Source organism: Panthera tigris, chromosome B2 (assembly GCF_018350195.1).
Source record: "Panthera tigris isolate Pti1 chromosome B2, P.tigris_Pti1_mat1.1, whole genome shotgun sequence".
NCBI classification, from domain to species: Eukaryota; Metazoa; Chordata; class Mammalia; order Carnivora; family Felidae; genus Panthera; species Panthera tigris.
Window position 1 is genome coordinate 11,129,546 of NC_056664.1, and position 20,774 is coordinate 11,150,319.

Sequence of the window (20,774 nt, forward strand, 5' to 3'; positions counted from 1 at the left end):
AATCTTAATAAATCCCGTGACAACTTGGACACTAGCCTTCATTTTTTTTTTTTTTTCAACATTTTTTATTTATTTTTGGGACAGAGAGAGACAGAGCATGAACGGGGGAGGGGCAGAGAGAGAGGGAGACACAGAATCGGAAACAGGCTCCAGGCTCCGAGCCATCAGCCCAGAGCCCGACGCGGGGCTCGAACTCACGGACCGCGAGATCGTGACCTGGCTGAAGTCGGACGCTCAACCGACTGCGCCACCCAGGCGCCCCTAGCCTTCATTTTTTTAAAAATTTAACCACCTAATTTTTTCCCATATATTTTGAATAAAAAATTCAAGTTTTGGCTCCTATTTGATTAAATAACTAAATGTTAACTCTGAGTACCTCCAACATTTTTCCTTTGTAATGACATATAATGTGTTTTGTTATAATTACTAAAATTTTCAAAAAAACTTTGTTTATTCATTTTTGGAAGACAGAGACAGAGCCCAAGCAGGGGTGGGGCGGAGAGAGAGGGGGACATAGAGTCTGAAGCAGGCTCCAGGCTCTGAGCTGTCAGCACAGAGCCCTATGCGGGACTCGAACTCATAAACTGTGAGATGGTGACCTGAGCCAAAGTCGGACGCTCAACTGACTGAGCCACCCAGGTGCCCCTTATTTTCAAAATATTTTAAGAGAGATTTCAAAGTAAGGGTTTCTCATGTTATCACTTATATTACTCAATTTAATAAATTGGGAGTGCACTAAGTGCTGTTGAGGTTCCAGAAAATATTTTCTACCCAAATGCCATTTGAATGGTACATGATGTAGGATTCCAAAAGAAAGTGTCCCTGTCTATTGCCGAGGGAAAGCTTTGGAGAGAAATGGCAGAAATGCCTGTTGAAATTGACCTTTGGGAATAGAAAGGAAAGTTGTGAACAAAGATGGGGAGCAAGAAAGTCCAGGGTACCTGTGACATACACACTTGTTTGTGGTTGGGTGGTGTGTCCAGAAGTAGAGCAATGAGAGCAGAAGCCAGAGCAGGGCACACAGAAGCCAGACTGGAGAGCCTGTGAGCTTGGGCGTTTTCGTATGAGTAATTGATGAATCATTCTCGCTCATTCAAAATGATTGCCTTATTCTACCGGAATTTTGCCAAGTGTTTGGCTGAGTAGGGGGGAAGAAAGAGAGACCTGGCCTCTGTCTTCCAGAACAGTCTGCCTGAGGAGAGGTACCCCTTGTTCAATAAATGTTTATTGGCAAATATAAGGAAACTTACTGAGAGTCAGCTGTGTGCCGTGTACTTCACGTCGTGCATCTACGTGAGTCTTGACTCCAAGAGAGAGGATGATATATCCTCATTTTTGTATACCTCAGGGTTAGAATAAACATGTCCTATGTATTTTGTTAGTATTCAGGTACTCCTGACACACAGTATTACGTTCGTTTCAGAAGTACTCTTAAGGTTTTTTAATGTATTGTCCATACTACTCTTTCCAGGGCTGCTAGTTTATATGCGTCTGTCTTCAGAGTTGTCTGTAGAGAACTACTGATTTAGATTCAAATTTGAATTTAAGCAATAGCTTTAGATAAGTATATATCCACTTCTGCTTATAAAAACTGAACTAAAAACTATTGACATAAATATAGAACTTGAGAAATTATCCTCTTGATTAATTTATGTAGTTCCTGCCTTTTCCCTACATATCTCCAGTCATGTATAATCTAGACTAGGAATGGCAATCTGTGTATGGCCTATACACCAGATCCAGCCTGTGGCCTGGTTTTGTACAGCCTAGAAACTGAGGATGGTTTTTTCCATTTTTAAAATTTGTTAAAACAAAAAATGAAAGTTGGAACAGTAAGCACATTTAGCCAGCAAAGCCTAAATTACTTATTCTCTGGCACTTTATAGAGAAAGCTTGGTGCATTCAGACTATAAATGTATCTTTTATCTTAGAAATTTATAACTAGGGGCGCCTGGGTGGCTCAGTTGGTCAAGTACCCGACTTTGGCTCAAGTCAGATCTTGCAGTTTGTGAGTTCGAGTCCCACATCAGGCTCTGTGCTGATGGCCTGGAGCCTGCTTCAGATTTTGTGTCCCTCCCTTTCTCTCTGCCCCTCCTCTACTCATGTTCTAGCTCTCTCTTTCTCTCTCAAAAATAAGCATTTAAAAAAAAAAAAAAAAGAAACATCACTAGGTGAGTCTGCTGAGAGGCTTTAAGAAAACATAAGTGCATAGGCCTCACCCTTGATGGGTTTATCTATTGGTCTCTTTTCCTCTCTTTCATATACAACCTGTATACGTAAATAGTGCCAGAAGACCGTTATATTAAAAAAAATCAAGAAGTTTGGCTAACTGCTATTAGTAGCAAGCATGTGGCAGGCATAGCAATGCTAGTGAAACAGTCTCAGGGCTGGAATAGATCTTTAACAGTTACCTAATTTCCAGAGACCTTTTCCCATCTTAATCTTCAAAGTAAATTGTGTAGCACCTACTAAGTGCCAGTCCTAAGCCCCGCGCTGGAGATCAAGAAACAAATAAGACAGGGTCTCTGTTCATCAGCTGGTAGAAAGGGAGAGGTCAAAGATGAGGAGGAAAAAAGTCCATAGAGTATAACTTAAGAGCCAGGAAAGAGAGACGGACAAGATCATGTGGAAGCTCAGAAGATTTTAAAAGAGCATTTACCTCTTTGTAGGGACATGTGGGGAGCAAAGATCCAGACAGGAAAGCTTCACAGGAGGTAACAATTTGATCTGACCCTTTAAAGGATGAACAAGGGAGGTTGGCAGAGTTAAAGAAAGATTTGGTAGAAACTATTTGCACAACATCGGATTATCCCCAGACCCATCTTAGCTTTGAAACAATCTAAAGAAATGATCCTGGAGTCCCCACTAAGTTTGGAGGGTAAAGGCCAGAGAAAGCCCTAGTACAGATTCTGTGAGCCTTTGTTGTCATTTTGCATTTTCTGCCAACATTTCTTACTCTTTGTTCTCATTGGTAACATTTGTATGTAATGGAAAAAGTTAAATTTAACAGTATAAATAGGTTATGATCTCGCCGGCTTATTTTTGTCATATCAACTCTGGCTTAGATGCATAGGTACATTACTCGTTTCTGTAAGCAAGTAATCTAGTAGGAGGCACACTGGGCTTAATGTGCCTCTTGCTCCTTAACTAGTTATAAGGCACTGGCTCTCTTAATTACTCAGATACATTTTCCTCATTTGTAATAAAATAAACTGTTTTGTATTTGAATTTTTTTTTTGCTTTTTTTTTTTTAAGCTCATATAAGACCGTGTATGTGGAGCAGTACCATACAAATTTTTCTTTTTCTTTTTCCTTTTAATTATGTTTTAACCACATCCTGGGTTCAGAGTAGAAGTAGTAAACTAGATCCTGTAAACAATACAGAGATGAATGTGACAAATACTTAAATGGCTGCTTTATGTCAAACTTTTTTTTAAGTTTATTTATTTATTTTGAGAGAGGGAGAAAAAATCCCAAACAGGCTCTGTGCTGTCAGCACAGAGCTCCATGTGGGGCTTGATCCCGTGAACCATGAGATAGTGACCTGAGCCAAAATTAAGAGTCGGATGCTTAAATGACTGTGCGCCCCTGCACCAAACATTTTTAAGGTAGCCAGGTGTCTTTTCTCATGGAAATTGTCAAATACAACTTTAAGAAACTTGTGATGTGGTGGGAAAAGACTGTAAGTAACTAGGTTAATAAATCTGTATATTAAATGTTTTCTCTGCTACCTTATATTTGTTTACTTACTTGATCTTTAGAACAATTCTACAGATATAGCCACAGTTCATCAAATCTCCGATGCCTATAAGGCATCATTTTAATGTAAATTACAAAATGCACCCCAATATCGGAGATGAGAAAACATGAAAAAAAAGTGGTAAATTCAGCAAAGTCTGGTATTACTACCTCCATTTTACAGATGAGGAAACAGGCACAGGGAAGGAAGGTAAGTGATTTGTTTGAGAATACAAAATTGGTCAGTAGTGGAGTCCGGATTTGAACCAGGAAGTTTGGCTCTGAAACCTGTGTACTGCTTCACATGAAGTAGGGATACATAAACTATAGGCCAAGTAGTGTGGGACCACAGATGAATCAATTGGTGGTGGTGCAGGGAGAGATTCAGAGGGGACTGTTAAGCTGGATTTAGACTCATAGGTGAGAGTTTCCTATAGAGAGGAGGGGGTGAAAGTAATGAGGACTTGAAGCTTCCTGTAAGGTGTAAATGGGCACGCTCTCACTCTCCTCTCCTCTCAGCTCACCCAGGGCCTCTTTCCTTTACCTCCAAAATACCAGGTTATCCACAGTTAACCTTACCTGCCAAAAATCGTCCATTGTGTCCCCGTACCCAGGTCCTCTGAGATACCCCATTTAAAAAAAAAAATTTTTTTTGTAATTTTATTTATTTTTGAGAGAGAGAGAGACGGAGACAGACAGAGTGCAAGTGGGGGAGGGGCAGAGAGAGAGGGAGGCACAGAATCCAAAACAGGCTCCAGGCTCCGAGCTGTCAGCACAGAGCCCGACGCAGGGCTCGAACCCACGGACCGTGAGATCATGACCTGAGCCGAAGTCGGATGCTTAACCGACTGAGCCACCCAGGTGCTCCTAAGATGCCCCATTTTTAAAAGTTAACTTCCTCCTATTCATACCTAAAACTTACCAGAGCAGCTGAGGTGAATGATTGTTAACATCTACAAGGCTAACATACACATGTGAGTTTCTCTGCCTCCGCTGTTTCCCCATGTCAACATTTACTGGTCTAAGGAAGATGTTTTACTGAATTCCTACCTTCAGTTTGCCACAGAAAAACTTGTAACTGGTTACCAAAGATAAGTGAAATCCGTTGTAAATAACATAGTTTGTTATTACAGGGATGGATGTTTGTGGGGTCCAGTCATGTCTACCAGAATGCACTGAAATAAGCATGATGCATCATGGTTAGTTAACACGGGTGTCATTGAGACTGTCTTACTGCTTTTGTTCTATTTATCTATTCTTTGTATTGACCTTGCTTTTAAAGAAAACTTTAAAACTTCCAAGTTACTGCATTTACTTAATGAAAGAATTTCTTTACAAAAGGAAGCTCTCATAATAGTAATAATAGCTAATATTTATTATCCATTTCCTGTGAGCCTGGTACATTAAAAGTGTTCTACATGTATTAATACATTTACTCCCCCAAAGACATGAAGTATGATCATATTTCCCTTATTTTGTAAATGAGGAAACTAGGGCCCAAAGATACATTGGGGCCAGAATTTGAAATCAGGATGCTCGCCCTCAGAGCCCACACTCTCTCCTCTGTTAGGTTTCTATAGTGCTTGTGACAGTATGTTTGCAGTTTTTCTCTTAACTTAATAGGCTAGTTGTCCACTTAAAAAACTGTGGACACCATCCCTGCTAGATGATGATGTTAAATATAGAAAGAAGCATTGTTTTAATCATGTTTGTCCAGTGGTAACATCTTGTGGAGATGGCTTGATTACCCTTTATTTATCACTCTAAATTCTCATGCTTTTCAAACTATCACTACTCCAAGGTTGCAGGTTTTAAAATGGTGCCATATTATCTAAAAGTATTTGAAGTTGTAATGATAGCTGTAAATCCTGGCCTGAAAAGGCTCTGGAAGTATTTTAAGTACCTGCTTCTAATTATCTGATTTGGATGAGGATGAAGTAATAATGCTTCTAACATGGTTACCCCTTGCTCATTTTCCTCAACCCTTTCTGTAATAACTTTCTTATAAAATCTTTTAATCATCTACAGATCCAGATTTTATTAAATTTTGACTAAAGAGTGATACATCACAGTGATGATTCTTTTATTCTGTGTATTAAGTGTATCACCAGATCTTACAAAGTTTTAGTATTCCCTTTCAGAGCCTAATGTGGTTCTTATGAATTGGGTAGACGCTGAATAAAACTTAGTTTAAGTTAGAGAATTGATGACCTAGTGATACCTTTCCAGCAACCTCCACTAATTCTTAATTCCTCGAAGAATTAGGAAGTAAGCAAAAATGGCCTTAAGTAGCAAACATCCATAGGTAGAACTTATATACTTTACTTACATAAAGCATTGCAGGGGCGCCTAGGTGATTCAGTCAGTTAAGCATCAGACTTTTGATTTTGGCTCAGGTCATGATCTCCCAGCTCATGAGATTGAACCCCGTGTCAAGCTCTATGCTGACCTCACAGAGCCTTCTTGGACTTCTTTCTCCCTCTCTGTCCCTCCCCTACTTGTTCTCTCTCAAAATAATGAGCTTTGAAAAAGAGGGGGAAAAAAAGGCATTTTAGCCCCTTGTCACCTCTCATGCATTTTTTAAGTGGTACTTAAACCAGACAGATTGGCAAGCTCCCAGCCCCAGCCAACAGTATGTTATTGAGGTGGGACAGGGCGATAATGATGGTGGGCCGATATGAATATGTAGTAATGGCAGTGTGGCAAGAGGAAAGACAAATACTCAAATCCAAACTGCACTTAGAAATAGCTTGAGCCCACTTTAATCTTAGATTGGTCTATACACTTTATCGTTTTTTTAAAAAGGAATTATGATAATCAAATTGTAAAACATTTGGAGAGACATTCTGTCAAAAGTGATTTGCGGTATTTTGGGTATGTAAAGATGAGATTTTAGGTTATCTTGAGGCATTTGCTTTATATAAGTTGCTTTTACTTTGGGAAAGTTAATTAAATGACTTAATGTTCCCTAATTTCAAAGACCCTGTTTGAGACAAAGTATAAATTATAATTGTGTCATTTTAATCTATCCATGTGTATATACTTTGCTTTTGTTTTATCAGCTGTGAGTTAGTGTATAAGAAAACAGGTTCTGGAGTTAGATCTATTTGAATCTCACTATTTTGTTATGTGGCTGTGAACAGAATACCTCTTGAGCCTTAGTTTCCTCATATATTCATGAAATAGTTAACTGAGCAACAACTGCACAGTGATATTTAGGGGTTAGGGATATTAACAGTGCACTTAAGAGTGTCAAAAAAAAAGTTCTGTCCTCATGGAACTTCCATTCTAGCTGGGAGAGACAATAAAATAATAACATTTATATTCTAAAGGTTTTTTGTTTTGTGTTGTTTTTTAAGATTAAGGCAATGCATATAAAGTTTCCTATCTATACTGTGTGATAAATCAGGGCATCTTATATTTGGTGTTTGATTCTTCTCATGACTGGTTTCATGTTGGGATACAGTGAAGTTTGTTGAGTGTATTGGTTATCTAAAAAATTGATAATTAATAATTTTTCATTGGAGATGCTGAGTACATTAATTTTCTCTAATTTTGCTGGGTACAAAGGATTTAGAGAGATGGCATCAATATATGTTCTTTGCTTTCCTTTCCAACAGCCACCAAAAAAGACCTCTAAAAGAGAAAAACCTAAACAGAAAGCCACTTCCAAAAGTAAGAAAACTGTAAAAAGCGCTAATGTTAAGAAGGCAGATAGCAGCACCACCAAGAAGAATCAAAACAGTTCCAAAAAAGGTAGGTTAGAAATGACACCTTTTCAACAGCTCTAAAGATCTAATTCATATGATATAAGCGTTTTGAAGTGTGTTTGGAAATTAGATAAACTGCAAAGAAAATTGGAGAAAGTGGTATACCGGTTTTTTATGGTTACAGTTTTTCAGAATTGACAGAAATTTCAATGCATGTTTTATAAGTAATTTATTGAGTAGTGATTTATAATTTTACGTAATACTCCTTTGAAAATCTAATGAATGCTTGTCTTACTTTCAGAAAGTGAATCTGAGGACAGTTCAGATGATGAACCTTTAATTAAAAAATTGAAGAAACCTCCTACAGATGAAGAGTTAAAGGAAACAGTGAAGAAATTACTGGCCAGTGCCAACTTGGAGGAGGTCACAATGAAGCAGATTTGCAAGGAGGTAATTGGACAAATACTTGGATCATTTTGCTTTTATTTGAAAAATTCTTTCACTCTTCCCTCAGTTCAGTGCGAGATTTGTATGTGCATTCGTTAGCGAACAAATGTCTGTGGAACTGTTCTGTGCCCGGCATTCCTGCGGGTGCTGGGATACTGCTTTAAATGAGTCAGTCTCTGCCCTGTTGGACCTGCTTCGTAAACAACAGTGGGATGTATCCAGTGAATACAGTGAAGGCGATAGATTCCAGACTTGAGGGAGAACACTCTCTTCCTGATCGGGACACTTTTTATTGATGGATCCTTAGATTGCGTTAGTTGTAAAAAGCAGAATCTCACGGACCACCGTATTTTCAGCATTACTGTTGTACTAAGATGCTGTATCAGGTACTTAGTTCAGACTTCTGTAAAGTTTTCTTGATACTCAGAAAATAAAATGGCCTAGTCTTGAAGAGGATTCCTTAGAGATTCTATACCTGAAATCAAAATTGGGAGATTTTACAATCTGGTTTCTGATGGTAAAACCAAATTAAAATTTCAAATGTACCTAAGGTGACATAGTCTGTACTTTTGTTAAGACCTTGATTATTGTTTTGTTTATTCATTCAGCATTCACTGAGCCTCTCCTGTGTACCAGACACCGGGATAGATTTGGGGGTAGAGCTGGGGATCTGTTAACTTGGCTGTTGGGGGCTTACTGGTCAGTGAGATGGGAGGAGATGGCTATTGTAGTGAGTTGGGGGCAGTCGGTGGGGGTTGGGCTGGAAGTGTGGAGGGCACCGCACCACCAGGGAAGGAGCCTGGGAGGAGGGAAGACGTCCTGGAGCCTCAGCTGTTCCATACAGGGGAGCGGTACTGACACATGCCTGTCAGATGGGACAGTGACTGCGAGGAATAGTAATTTCATTTGGGTGAAGACTAGAGTTGGAAGGAAGTCTTCATAGATGTTAGGTAAGAAAAGGAGAACTTTTGCAGATCTCGTATATGCCTTGTTGCAGAGTTTAGTTTTTTCCCTGAAACTGATGGGAGAATTGGGAAGCTGGGTAGGATATTGGGAGCTGATTGATAGGGGCATACGCAGTCCAATTTTCAAGAGCCCTCATGGACACACTGAGAAGACAGGATGAAGAATGGGATGCGAGGCAAGAAAGCCAAGTTTGTCATAATCTAAGTTACAGGGTGGCCGTAATCCAAGGCGAGCCGGGAGAGCTTGGTCAGAGGTTGCTCAGTGTGGGTGTTCGGGCGCGGTAGCATTAACCTTCCGATGGAAAACAACAGAGGGTACCCTCTGAGGAAAAGAGGAGTTTCGTTCTAGACATCGTGAGATGAGGTGCTTAGAACATCCCAGTGGGAGAAACTGTGATCATTGTAATTCTCCCAGGTTTGGAGAGAGAGCCAAACTGGGCTACTGCTGGGAGTTAAAACCAAAAGTCTAGATAAGGTGGCCCAGGGAAGAAGAAAAAGGGTGAGAAAAGCAAAGGACAGAGAGTCCTGGAGACTCTGAGTTGAGAAGTAATTTCTACAAAATATAAAAAATCGTAGAGAGAGGGGTGCTGTCAAAGCGAAGAGACGAGACAGTTTCCAGAATGGTCGGGAGGGGGTAGTGCCAGCTAAGAAAAGGTCATGACCTTACCTGAGACAATGGGCAATGGTTATGGAAAGCAGCTCACAGGGGGAATAACATAAAATGCCCTGTAAACATGAAGACACACTTTCCCTACTAATGAGGAAGATAGAAATTGAAAGGAAATATTTGTGCTTCTTAGCTTGACAGAATCTTTATAAAGATTAAGCGAGTCTTCATGCTTGGCAAAGGTATAGGGAGACATACTCATGCATGAAGTTGTAACAGCTTTGGAGAACAATTAAGTAGTAGCTTAAAATTTAAATTGCAAATGCCCTTTAACCTAGCAAATTCCATTTCTAGGTCTCTATGCTAAAGACATAGTCACATCTGCACAAAATGATTACAGTAATGTTCAGCTTGTCTGTAATATTGAAAAATCAGAAACAACCTAAATGGCCATCGATAGGGAAATGTTTAACATGGTACGTCTGTATTTTTGGAATGCTATGTAGGAGTTCAAAAGAACACGGAAAAACGTTCCAGGTATTGTCAACTTTTTGAAAAACCTAGAATATTATCCTAAGTAAATACGGGAAAACCATATTGCCATTGATGTATCTATGAGTTTGTGTAGAAACTCATTTTTAAAGGTCTGGAAGAATGCACAGCAAACTGATAACTGGTTTCCTCTGAGGGGAGAGACGAGGGAAGAGTAAAGGGGGAGGAGTCCTATGCGTTTGATTTTCGTGAATACACTTACATAATTTTTTAAGGGGATTATTTAACAGGGAGAGGTCCAGTGAGAAAGACTTGTGTGGTTTTTTGGACTCCGCAATTAGAAGATGATTGTTCACGTAATAAGAGCAGTTCCACGGATGATAAATGCAGGGATTAATTACCCTTGGATCAAGAATTAATAGTGAGGAAAGTGAATAAAGCTGTTTTAAACATCTTGCTGTAGAAGGGAAATCGTAAATGGGGGGTGAGGATACAAGTTGATAAAATACTTAAGGTCAGGGAGAGAAAGCACATGCTTATGTTAGGCTGAGGGACTAGTGCTGGGGAAGGAGGAGAAGCTGATGTACAGGAGAGTTCCAGAAAGGGTCCCTGCAGAGGTAACGGAAATGGGGGATATTGATGGATCCACATACAGTAAACTGGAGGGGAAGATAGGTCAACATTGAAGGAATTCTTGGCCAAGAGCAAGAGGGAGGAAGGGATGAAAATGCCATTGATAGCACAGGAGGACCTGCTGAGAGAGAGTCGGGTTAACCCCGGGAAGGTTCGGACATCGGATACCATGAACTTGGCATGGGACCGGTCTTTTAAAAGTTCTGTGTTCCCACAGTGGTCTTTCCTCCGGATCAATCATAGAAAAAGTGGTAGTTAGACCAGTTCAGGGACGGAGTTTTGCAGGGAAGTAACAAGGGGTGAATGACAGGAGTGATGTAAATGATCGACTCTGTTTGCAGGACTTGGCAGACCGCAGCCTGTGGGCCAAATCCCTCTTACCATCTGGTTTTGTAAATAGTTTAATGTGACAACAGCCACGTGCATTCATTCAAGTGTTGTCTGCGGCAGCTTTCATGCTACAGTGGCACAGTTGAGTAGTTGTGACAAACTGTGTTCCTGGAAAAGCTGAAACCACTTACTGTCTGGCCCTTAACTGAAAAAGTTTGCTTACCTTAACTAGTCCTTAGGAGCGAAGCAGGCAGGCTTGTGTGGAGTCAGGCCGGGGAGTGATTGTGAAGTCAAGCAGGTGGCAAGTTGACCAAAGAGAGGGGCCGTTTAGAGAGTAAAGCTGTAGGGGTAGAGGACCCCTGAGACCACCTGGATCTCAGTGATTTAACTTAGGGGACGGGGTGGAGCAGTGCAGCGGAGGCTGAAGTTCATTCGAGTTCAGGTCGAGGAACTGTCAGTGTTGGATGACGGAAGGAAGAACGTAAGGCTACCTCCACGGAACATCTGGCCGACAGCCTGCCGGTATAATGAATTCAGTCCACTTACCTACCATCTCTGTGTAGGTGTTTTCCTCGCCTGTGTGTGTTAATTCAGCTGATACTCCCAGTAGTAGAGAGGACACTGAGAATGGCTGCGTCCTAGTTTAGTTTCTGCTCGTTTGCAGTAGTTGCATATGGTGAACCAGAATTCTTAGAACAGACGTGCCGCTATTTGTACGCGGCCTACATTTCTTCCGTATCCAGAGGTAAACTGTGTTACTACTGTATTTTTAAATCTACTTTTAATTTTCACTATAGGTATATGAAAATTATCCTGCTTATGATTTAACTGAAAGAAAAGATTTCATAAAAACAACTGTTAAAGAGGTAAATACATCCACCTTTTCTGATTTTGGTCATTTTGAATGTATAAGACAAATTATATATCAAATACTGTGTATTTTTCAAAATGTTCATGTCACTGTATCACATTTGACCCTCAGATTTTCTCAAAATAGATGGGCAAAGTATTTTTCATTCTCATTATAGAGTTTAAAAAAATAAAGTCTGAATCTTAGTGACAAAACTTGACCTCCAGCTCACAGCATACATGGGCGGCCAGGCTCAACACAGGTGCTCACCCAACTACTGGAGCGTAATTCCTTTCCACCGAAGTCAGAAGATCAGCAGTAGCTATATTTTTATATCGGTCCCAACAGATTTCCCAAGGTCACAGTAGTAAAACAGAAGTTTTAAAGGGAGGGTGGGGTATGATTTTTGTGTTCTTAATACTATATTTTAGGTAGAGGAAAATGACGTTTCTCTCTCGTTGCAGCTGATCTCTTGAGGCAGAGGAGATAACTTGTCCCGTGGACGTCAGGATCTGATTTATACCGTTATACCAGCAAAGAGAATGTATTTCCTTTTCTACCCCTTGCAAGCGTTGTGTTAGTAGAACCTGTCGCTGATCTTTTTAAGTAAATTTGAGTTTGTTGTTTTAAATTGCATTTCTATGCAGTTTTTAGTTTAAAATTTTGCATGGCAGTAATTGTTCCTTGCTTTTATAGCTGTATTTTGTACATTTTGGATTTCTTTATATGAGATCGTAGTTTTAGCGTGCTTAGTATTCGCTTGTTTCAGACATACTTTTAACGAAGTAGAAGAAACTATTATTGACATTTATACATGCAGAGACTATGGCAGTATTTAGATGAAATATTTTGAATACACATCTGACAGTGGCAGTGTGTTCATCATATTAAAAATATACAGGCTTCAGCTATCCAGATGATTAAATTGGAAAATTTCTGCTGCATGTGTATATATGTCAAATCGTCAGCATGACAAAAGTGACAGATGTTATTTTTGTATTTTTAAAAACAACTTTGTTGTATATAAAGTTTTTTTATTTCTTTTGTGCAGATCAATTTTTAAACTCCTATAGGTAGGTATCTTTACAGTTATAAACTATGAAATGTCAGTGTTCGGCCAGATGGTATGTGACGGAGCAGCGAAATCAGAATTCAGTGGAGAAAACACTGAAGGAACAGGTCGTTCTCCGCTTTGCCTCACAAGTGTCAATTTGTAGTTTTAGTGTTAACTCTGCAAGTGTCTGTAGATAACATTTTATGTTAAGGGTAGACCAGACCAACACATCAGAACTTCAAAACTGGGGGGAGGGGATTAAGTACAAGCACATTTGGCTTCTAATAAATGAACTGATTTTTATTAACTGCTTTTGCCCATGTAAAATGCGGATATTTACAGGAAACCTGGCCACCTTTATAATTATGGTAAATGTACCAAGTATAATGCTAGAAGATAACGTGTAGGCAATAGTGGGTATCTCCGACAAAGTATTTCTCAAAAGTGATAAAAAGACTTATTTTTAACATTAAAGAAGTTTAATGTATTCGTGGGATCAGGACTTTTAGGCTTTAAACTTTGGCCAATCAGGATTCTGGGTGATCAACACACAGACCACTCCTGAATTAGATTGTTTCATCTTTTACATTGTCGTAATCAGTTTATTGAATAATTTCTGAATTTTAAAAACATAACTGCTTATGAGAGAATTAGGCCTTTGATAAACCAGTTGCGTGTTTAAACGGAGCACATGAAATACATAAAAATGATAAATGTTGGCCGTTAGCAGGTACTTTCACAGGTCTGACGTATTTCTTGATAAATACAAATGAATAAACAACTAAATGAGACCTAAAAATTGGCCGTTGATTTTAAATATTTAATTTGTTCCTATAAACCTTGTCAATAAAACTAATAAATCCATGCTCTTGTCTCTTGTATTAATGTCTTCCGTTTCTGTAGCATTTCCCCCCTAGCTGAGGATTTCAGAACAGGGATTTTTGTTGTTGATTTTGAGAGAGAAAAAGCACATAGTGGCAGGGCAGGGAGAGAGAGAATCCCAGGCAGGTTCTGCACTGTCAGCGCAGAGCCTGACGCAGGGCTCAAACTCACGAACCCATGAGAGAGATCATGACCTGAGCCGAAACCAAGAGTCAGACTCTTAAGCGACTGAGCCACCCAGGCGCCCCTGGACGGGGATTTTAATGGATTTAGCCCCATGACCCATTTAATTTGGAGTCGTTCAGTGATTGCTGAACACAAACTCTGAGGAAATCCTGAAGGAAAACTTGAAAGTGACCTCACAAAACTAAGGGATTACGGTTCACAACTGTTTGTTTTATGACCATTTACTTGAAAGGGTGTAAGACCCAGGAGCTAAACAAGTCTGAAGGCGGCTTGCAGGAGAGGAGACGGGTGGTGTGCGTGAAAGGTCGTGGGGAAGGTGTACCCAGTGCTCACCACTACAGTGCACGGTATTTGAAAAACAAGTCTAATTTTTATTAAGCAGTTTTACACAACCAGCTGTTCACAATCTGCAGTTAAAACATTGTGTAGTCACTGCTCTTCAATTACAAAATCTTCAAACTGTGAAAAACAGTCAAAAACTCAAAAGTACCGTGGTTCCTTAACAAAATGTCAAATGATGTCACTTGGGACAGGAAACTTTTTAAATACACATTTACTGCGCTTGAGCTAACTAGGGTTTTCCTTAGTTTGCTTGTAGCACAGTACAAGTTTAAGAGCCCAGAGACTAACCGTGAACCATTTCAAACTTAAAATATTTTGCATTTATCACTAAATACATGCTATTCTTTAAACAGTTTAACACATAACATTTTTAAAACAGAATACTTCCCAGTACCAATGAGTCTCATCAGATAGTCTATCAACATTTTCCTATGTTAACCCAACTTTGAAACCAATTTACTGCTGTTTGCCTTCTTGTGTTTGTATCATACTTTGCTGAGGAGGGAGGGGTCTAAACCGTCTAACGTTTCCATAAAATTCTATTTCTACTTACAAGCTAACTCTAAATTTTAAAAATACCTAATGTTCTGAAAAATGTCCTTTTGAGTCCTTTTTTCAATGCAGACTAACATAATTGAAAGAACTGTTCAGACTTTTTAAAACAAAAGCATTTAAGTTACCATCCGCTTTTCTAACTTCTTGGCAAGATAAGCATCCTGAAGTCCCTGAAACCAGAGTTTAATTGAATTCTTTTGTCAGGAGGAGAAAAAAAGGAAAAAGTGAATATGTGCCATGTTCTCCAGCTTTTAAGATATGGCTTTAAATGTGAAATATTTACCAGGAAATCTCACATTTTCTGCAGTTTTCCGGTGGACCTGCCTATGGAATACTGAAAACATCATGCTGCAAAAAACAGACTGGATCAGTTGTTTTAAAAAGAGGCAGTAGAGGGAGTTTTATTAAAGTATTCTGACAAGATCTTTTTGCCAGTGGTTGCCAAAATTAAGGCTAAAGTGTGCCATCGGACCAAACTTGGCTCTAAGAAAAATAGCCCTACTCTACATGGTCTCAAGTATGAAGACTATACTATCTCTACCCCATCGAAAATCACAGAACGCCTATACTGTTTGAGGAACTGAAAATTTTGCTGTTTGCCAATGAGTGCACAAATCTGAAATGTTTTATCACAAAAGAGACCCAAATTTAAATTTCTTTTGAATACCCAATGGAAAGAAATATGTACAATATAAAATAGTCTAGAAGCTTCATTTACTTTTAACTGAAGAGTTTGTGCTGTATCTGAAAGGGAAAGATTTCTATCTAAATTTTAAGTAAAAGCTCAATTTTGGAGCTATATAAAAATCTTAAGGCTCATTGGCAAAGATACTGATGAACTGTGACAGAAGAAAAACCCGTGGCTTTATCTGCCTTTTTAATGATTGCTGCTTGGTTTCTTGATGTTTGAAAACAATGGTTTCTCAATGTTTGAAAACTGATGAGCCAAACAAGGTGTCAAAATTCAAAGGGAATCTCCAACCGTGGAAGAAATCCTGTCTTAATGTAAAGTTATATTCTGCTTTGTTCTGAAATACAGAAGACAGCCCTAGTCACACCTGTGGAAAATGCAATTAAATATAAGTGCTTACAAAAGGATTCTTGGGGCTAATGCTCTCAGGAGGAGGTTTTTTTTGTCTTGATTTTATGAAAGTGAGGTTTAACATGTGTTTCAAACTTTACCATTTGGAGCACAGAAGCAAGCTGGGTCCAGACAAATTCTATTCAGAATGCTGCAATCTTACTTGCTTCTCGAACACCACTCAAATATGCCCCTGTAACAGTTTGTGGGAAATGCCTGTTTGTTGCCTGTAAGAAAAAAATTGCATAATTGGAAATCACATATAAGGAACTCAGGCGATCACCGAAACATAATACAAGCGTACACTCTCTGATCCTCGAATCGAGACTGCCGGCAGGCGCTCTCCTCTGTGCTCACGTTAACACTCTACCTCCCCCCACCCCCACCCTGCACCTGCTGTTCTCTGGCTGTGCCACCCTGCTTCACCACTCCCGTGAAGGACTGAGTGGCACTCCTTAGGATATTACTCACATACACACCGTGTCCCGGAATTAAGAAGAACGAAGACGATACAATCCCTGCCCGTCCCCGCCGCTGCCCCCCAGACAAGTAGTCCCGCTGTCGGAATCAGTGATGAGCACAGAAAGCGAACCAATTCACCCACGGCTGGAGTTTTGCTAGAGGACTGCCACAGGACAGAGAGGAGTCCGTCAACGGGGAGGGGACAGAAAGGTGAGGACTGTCCGTGGGAGAAGACCGCTCTCCAGGAGGTCGGAGTGGGAACGGAATCGGCAAACCAGGGCAAGCAGCAGATCGATCTGTGGCTTGGGGGTCGGTGGGGACGGCGACAAGGTCTGGGATGTAGCTATGGGAAAGAGTCACTGAAGCGGGGGTGAGCCGATCTCAGAAGATGGAGGAGGATAGGAAACGCAGGAAGTTCCACGTGAACTGAGGTATGTTCCATGTCACCTGGATTTACGGCTGGACGCAAGGGACCACAGCCAGTGCCAAACACTTCAGTAAATGGAGAGGAATGGTCAGGAGGTAAGAATACAATTACCGGGGTGCCGGAGTGGTTCCAGTCGGCTAAGCGTCTGACTCTTGGTCTTGGCTCAGGTTACAATCTCATGGTTCGTGGGTTCAAGCCCCGTGCTGGGCTCTGTGCTGATGGCACAGAGCCTGCTTGGGATTCTGTCTCCCTCTCTCTGTCCCTCCCCCTGGGTCTCTCTCAAAATAAACTTAAAAACTAAATACATAACATTAGAAAAAATACAATTACTAGAAGGGGGCAAAAAATGGCAGAAACCTCAGAGAAATGGCTTTAAAAATTTTTTAGGGGCGCCTGGGTGGCTCAGTCAGTTAAGCGTCCGACTTCGACTCAGGTCACGATCTCACACTTCATGGGTTCGAGCCCCATGTCGGGCTCTGTGCTGATAGCTCAGGGCCTAGAGCCTGCTTCAGATTCTGTGTCTCCCTCTCTCTCTGCCCCTCCCCCACTCACGTGGTCTCGGTCTCAAAAATAAACATTAAAAAAAATTTTTTTAATAAAAAATGTTTTCTTTAATGTTTTCAGTGTGAAGTAACAACTGTATCACACGAGCCTAATGCAGCTTCTCTTGGGAGCAGCGGACAGTTGCGGCCTGGCGTGCAGTCACGCTCTGTTCCCACAAAGCTTTGCAGGCCAAGGACAAACCACACGGCCAGTTTTTAAATGACGTTCTTTTGTAATCATCCAAAAATCAGAGAGAGAAAAGATAACTCTATTTTAGATGGCACTAGAAGACCTGGGCGGTCCCAAACTATAATCCACAAAGGATGAAAGCAGATGAAAGAGCTCTGAGGATTCTCTTCACTGGGTGAAGTTTGGGGAGGGGGGCGGGGGGCGGGGGAGGTGATCCAAAGCAAGCCGATTCACCCCAAAGAACCTTTTAACCATCTCAGCCACTGGAGGTGTCGGGAAGGACGGAGGCAGAGGCAGAGGCAGAGGCAGAGGCAGAGGCAGAGGCAGAGGCAGAGGCAGAGGCAGAGGCAGAGGCAGAGGCAGAGGCAGAGGCAGAGGCAGAGGCAGAGGCAGAGGCAGAGGCAGAGGCAGAGGCAGAGGCAGAGGCAGCGGCAGCGGCAGCGGCAGCGGCAGCGGCAGCGGCAGCGGCAGCGGCAGCGGCAGCGGCAGCGGCAGCGGCAGAGGCAGAGGCGGGGCACCGGTGAAAACAGGACTGGAAGAGCAAGCAATCTGGTTCCTCACCAGCTTCCCTACCCCCATGGCCACGACCCCCTGGAGACCAGACGCAGCGGTGGGGGTGAGGCACCAAAGAACGTGGGGATTAAGTCAGGTCTTCATAACTAAGAGCAAGGCTGCCGGCACCCAGCATGTTCCCAAAGAGCTGCAGATAGACTGTTTGGGGATCCAACCACCCCGTGGCAAGCTCGTGGGCGTTCTCAACAGGCTTTTGTAAAAATGCCTCCCTCCAGTCTGAGCAGTCAACGATGGGATATCTGGATGTGTGGGAAGAGGAGGCTGACGGAAACAAACTAGAACTCCGAGGAGTCACTAAGCAAGAAGAGGATGCTACCAAAAGAAGAACCCGAGGGCAAGAAAGTGCTCACAAAAGAGCCAAAATTCCCAAAGTCAGTTCAAGGAGACAAACAAACAGGGTAAGACACACGAGTAACAGCAAAGAAAAGAAGATCAGAAAATCAGTTTAGGAGTTCCAATTTATGTAATGGAAGATGTAGAAATAAGAGAAATAAAAAACGTGAGGAGAAAATGGTCAGAAGTAAGAAATCAAGGACGGAAGGATATGAGCTTCCAGATTACAAGCAAGCGAAAAACAGGCACCGAAAAAAATCAGTAATCAAAACAGCAAAACATTTCTCAACAGAAGTAAACCAAGAAAGGAGCCAGGCCACTTCCCACCCATTAGGATGGCTGTTACCAAAAGCCAGAAAACAGCACACTGCTGGTGAGGATGTGCAGAAACTGGAACCTTTGTGGGCGCCTGGGTGGCTCAGTCGGTTGAACACCTGACTCTTGCTTTCGGCTCGGGTCATGATCTCACAGGTTCACGAGTTCAAGCCCCAGGTCAGGCTCTTTGTTGAGACTGCAGAGCCTGCTTGGGATTTTCCCTCCCCCATTCTCTCTCTGTCCCTCCCCCACCCGTACACACTCTCTCTCTCAAAACAAACATTTTTAAAATAATTTTAAAAATTAAAAAAATAAAAGCTATTTTGAAGATTATGATTCTGACTTTGGAGGAACTCCGGTGATCGATTGGCAGTGGAAGGAATCACATGTGAAATTCCTTAAATATTTAAAAACTTAAAAAAATAGTTAAGGTGGTAAATGATATGTATAGTTTACCACAATTAAAAAAAATACACACACACACACACACAAAAAAGGAGAAAGGTATCTAGAAAATAAAAACCTGGAAAATGGTGAGGAGGAGTCCCAGAGATCAGCCAGTATAGACCAGAACATAGGCAAGAGGACCCCAGGAAGGGGGTTTCAAAAATGGAGCTAACACACCAGCTCACAGGGATTCAGCTGTGACTGAGGGAAGCCTGAAGGGCGGAGGGGCCCGAGGAGAAGCACAGAAAGAATTAAGCTAATGAAAAAAGGGGCCAGTGAGACTGTCAAGAAAACAGGAAGCTGTGTAAAAACGAAGTCAATGAAGGGCTTCGTGGCTCAGCAGGAAGCCACATCACAGGAGCACCATTTCAAGTGTGAAATAACCACACTAAACAGGCTAAATCTTTCACCTGATAAGTCAGCAATGTCTACTTTTGTTTTAATTGCTTTAAGTTTATTTTGAGAAAGAGAGAGAGGAAGAGGCAGAGAGAGGTAGTGAGAGAATCCCAGGCAGTCTCCTCGCCCACAGCACAGAACCCGACGTGGGGCTCGAACCCACAAACCGTGAGATCGTGACCTGAGCTAAAACCAGAGACGCTTAACCGACTGAGCGGCCCAGGTGCTCCAATGTCTACTTTGTCGAACCAGAAGTCAACGATACAAATATTTGAAAACATGAAGTAAATTCCTGAAGAAACAACAGAAAGCATTACAAATGGCCGCCCTGGGGGTGGGAGGAGGATGCTGAGGGGGCATCTGTCTGCTGTCTTAGGGTCCTAATACTTTTGACCGTATCCGACTCTGCTTTTAAACGCCGGACGTACATCACTCTCATTAAAAGAAAGTCACGAAAACAACAGCGAGCGGGTTCAGGATGGCCACACGCACCTCGCCAGCAAAGAAGACCATCCCCTGTATCTCCTCAGCGAGGATATCGTAGGCTTCTCCGCTCCCTCCCGTCTTCACGAAGCTGTACGCCATCTGGATCCAGGGGTCCGTGCTCCACCGAGTGACGAAATACTTCGTGGGGTCGGGGACCTCCTGTGTGGGGCGGAGGGAACCAGGAGCCGGGATCAAAGAGGGGCCTGGACGTGCGCAGCCAGAGCACAAATCTACACTCCCGCCTCCTCTGGAGACGGAGTTAATCCTCTTAGACTCTGCTGTGGCCCCTCTGCCCCCTGCAGCTCCCCCCGGGCCCCCCCCACCCCCATTTGTGCAGCTTCCTCCATCTCCCGCCCCAACCGTGCAGCTTCCCCCACGGCTCACTTCCACCCTTCATCCTGCCGGAGACTTATCGTCGCCAGTGACCGGCGTGTGCCCGGGGGGACGGTGGCGGAGGGGTGTCTGGGCCAGAGTGGAAGGGGCGGTGCTGGGACCTCAATTCTCAGCAGGCTGCTCCAAAGGAACGGCCAGACGAGGCCATGTTTCACGTTCACTAAGTTTCGAGTCATTCTGTGCCCCTGACGAGCACCACCATGAAAAACAGTTCCACGGAGGGCGCCGGGGTGGCTCAGTTGGTTCAGTGTCCGACTTGGGCTGAGGTCACGATCTCACGGTTTGTGAGTTCGAGCCCCGAGACAGGTTCCCTGCTGTCAGTGCAGAGCCCGCTTCGG

General features: G+C 42.1%; 2 protein-coding genes across 13 annotated transcripts in view; one reads left to right on the forward strand and one right to left on the reverse strand.

The window, feature by feature from the left end:
• DEK (DEK proto-oncogene) overlaps positions 1–13,690 on the forward strand; it is a 30,415-nt gene extending 16,725 nt beyond the window's left edge. For 4 of the 6 annotated variants that reach the window (XM_042985635.1, XM_042985637.1, XM_042985636.1 and 1 more), the window contains 4 exons: positions 7,359–7,494; positions 7,750–7,898; positions 11,720–11,788; positions 12,237–13,690. In XM_042985635.1, the coding sequence (XP_042841569.1) occupies positions 7,359–7,494; positions 7,750–7,898; positions 11,720–11,788; positions 12,237–12,248 (366 nt within the window). In that variant the 3' untranslated portion in view covers positions 12,249–13,690. Of the gene's footprint in view, positions 1–7,358; positions 7,495–7,749; positions 7,899–9,821; positions 10,005–11,719; positions 11,789–12,236 lie in introns of those variants that run through there. The other 2 variants (XR_006217477.1, XM_042985639.1) reach the window with 2 other exon arrangements.
• The window catches only part of KDM1B (lysine demethylase 1B), a 68,486-nt gene continuing 56,063 nt past the window's right edge, over positions 8,352–20,774 (reverse strand). For 5 of the 7 annotated variants that reach the window (XM_042985632.1, XM_042985631.1, XM_042985629.1 and 2 more), the window contains 2 exons: positions 20,050–20,202; positions 14,245–16,099 (listed from right to left, as the gene is read on the reverse strand). In XM_042985632.1, the coding sequence (XP_042841566.1) occupies positions 16,016–16,099; positions 20,050–20,202 (237 nt within the window). In that variant the 3' untranslated portion in view covers positions 14,245–16,015. Of the gene's footprint in view, positions 8,371–11,243; positions 11,439–14,244; positions 16,100–20,049; positions 20,203–20,774 lie in introns of those variants that run through there. The other 2 variants (XM_042985633.1, XM_042985630.1) reach the window with 2 other exon arrangements.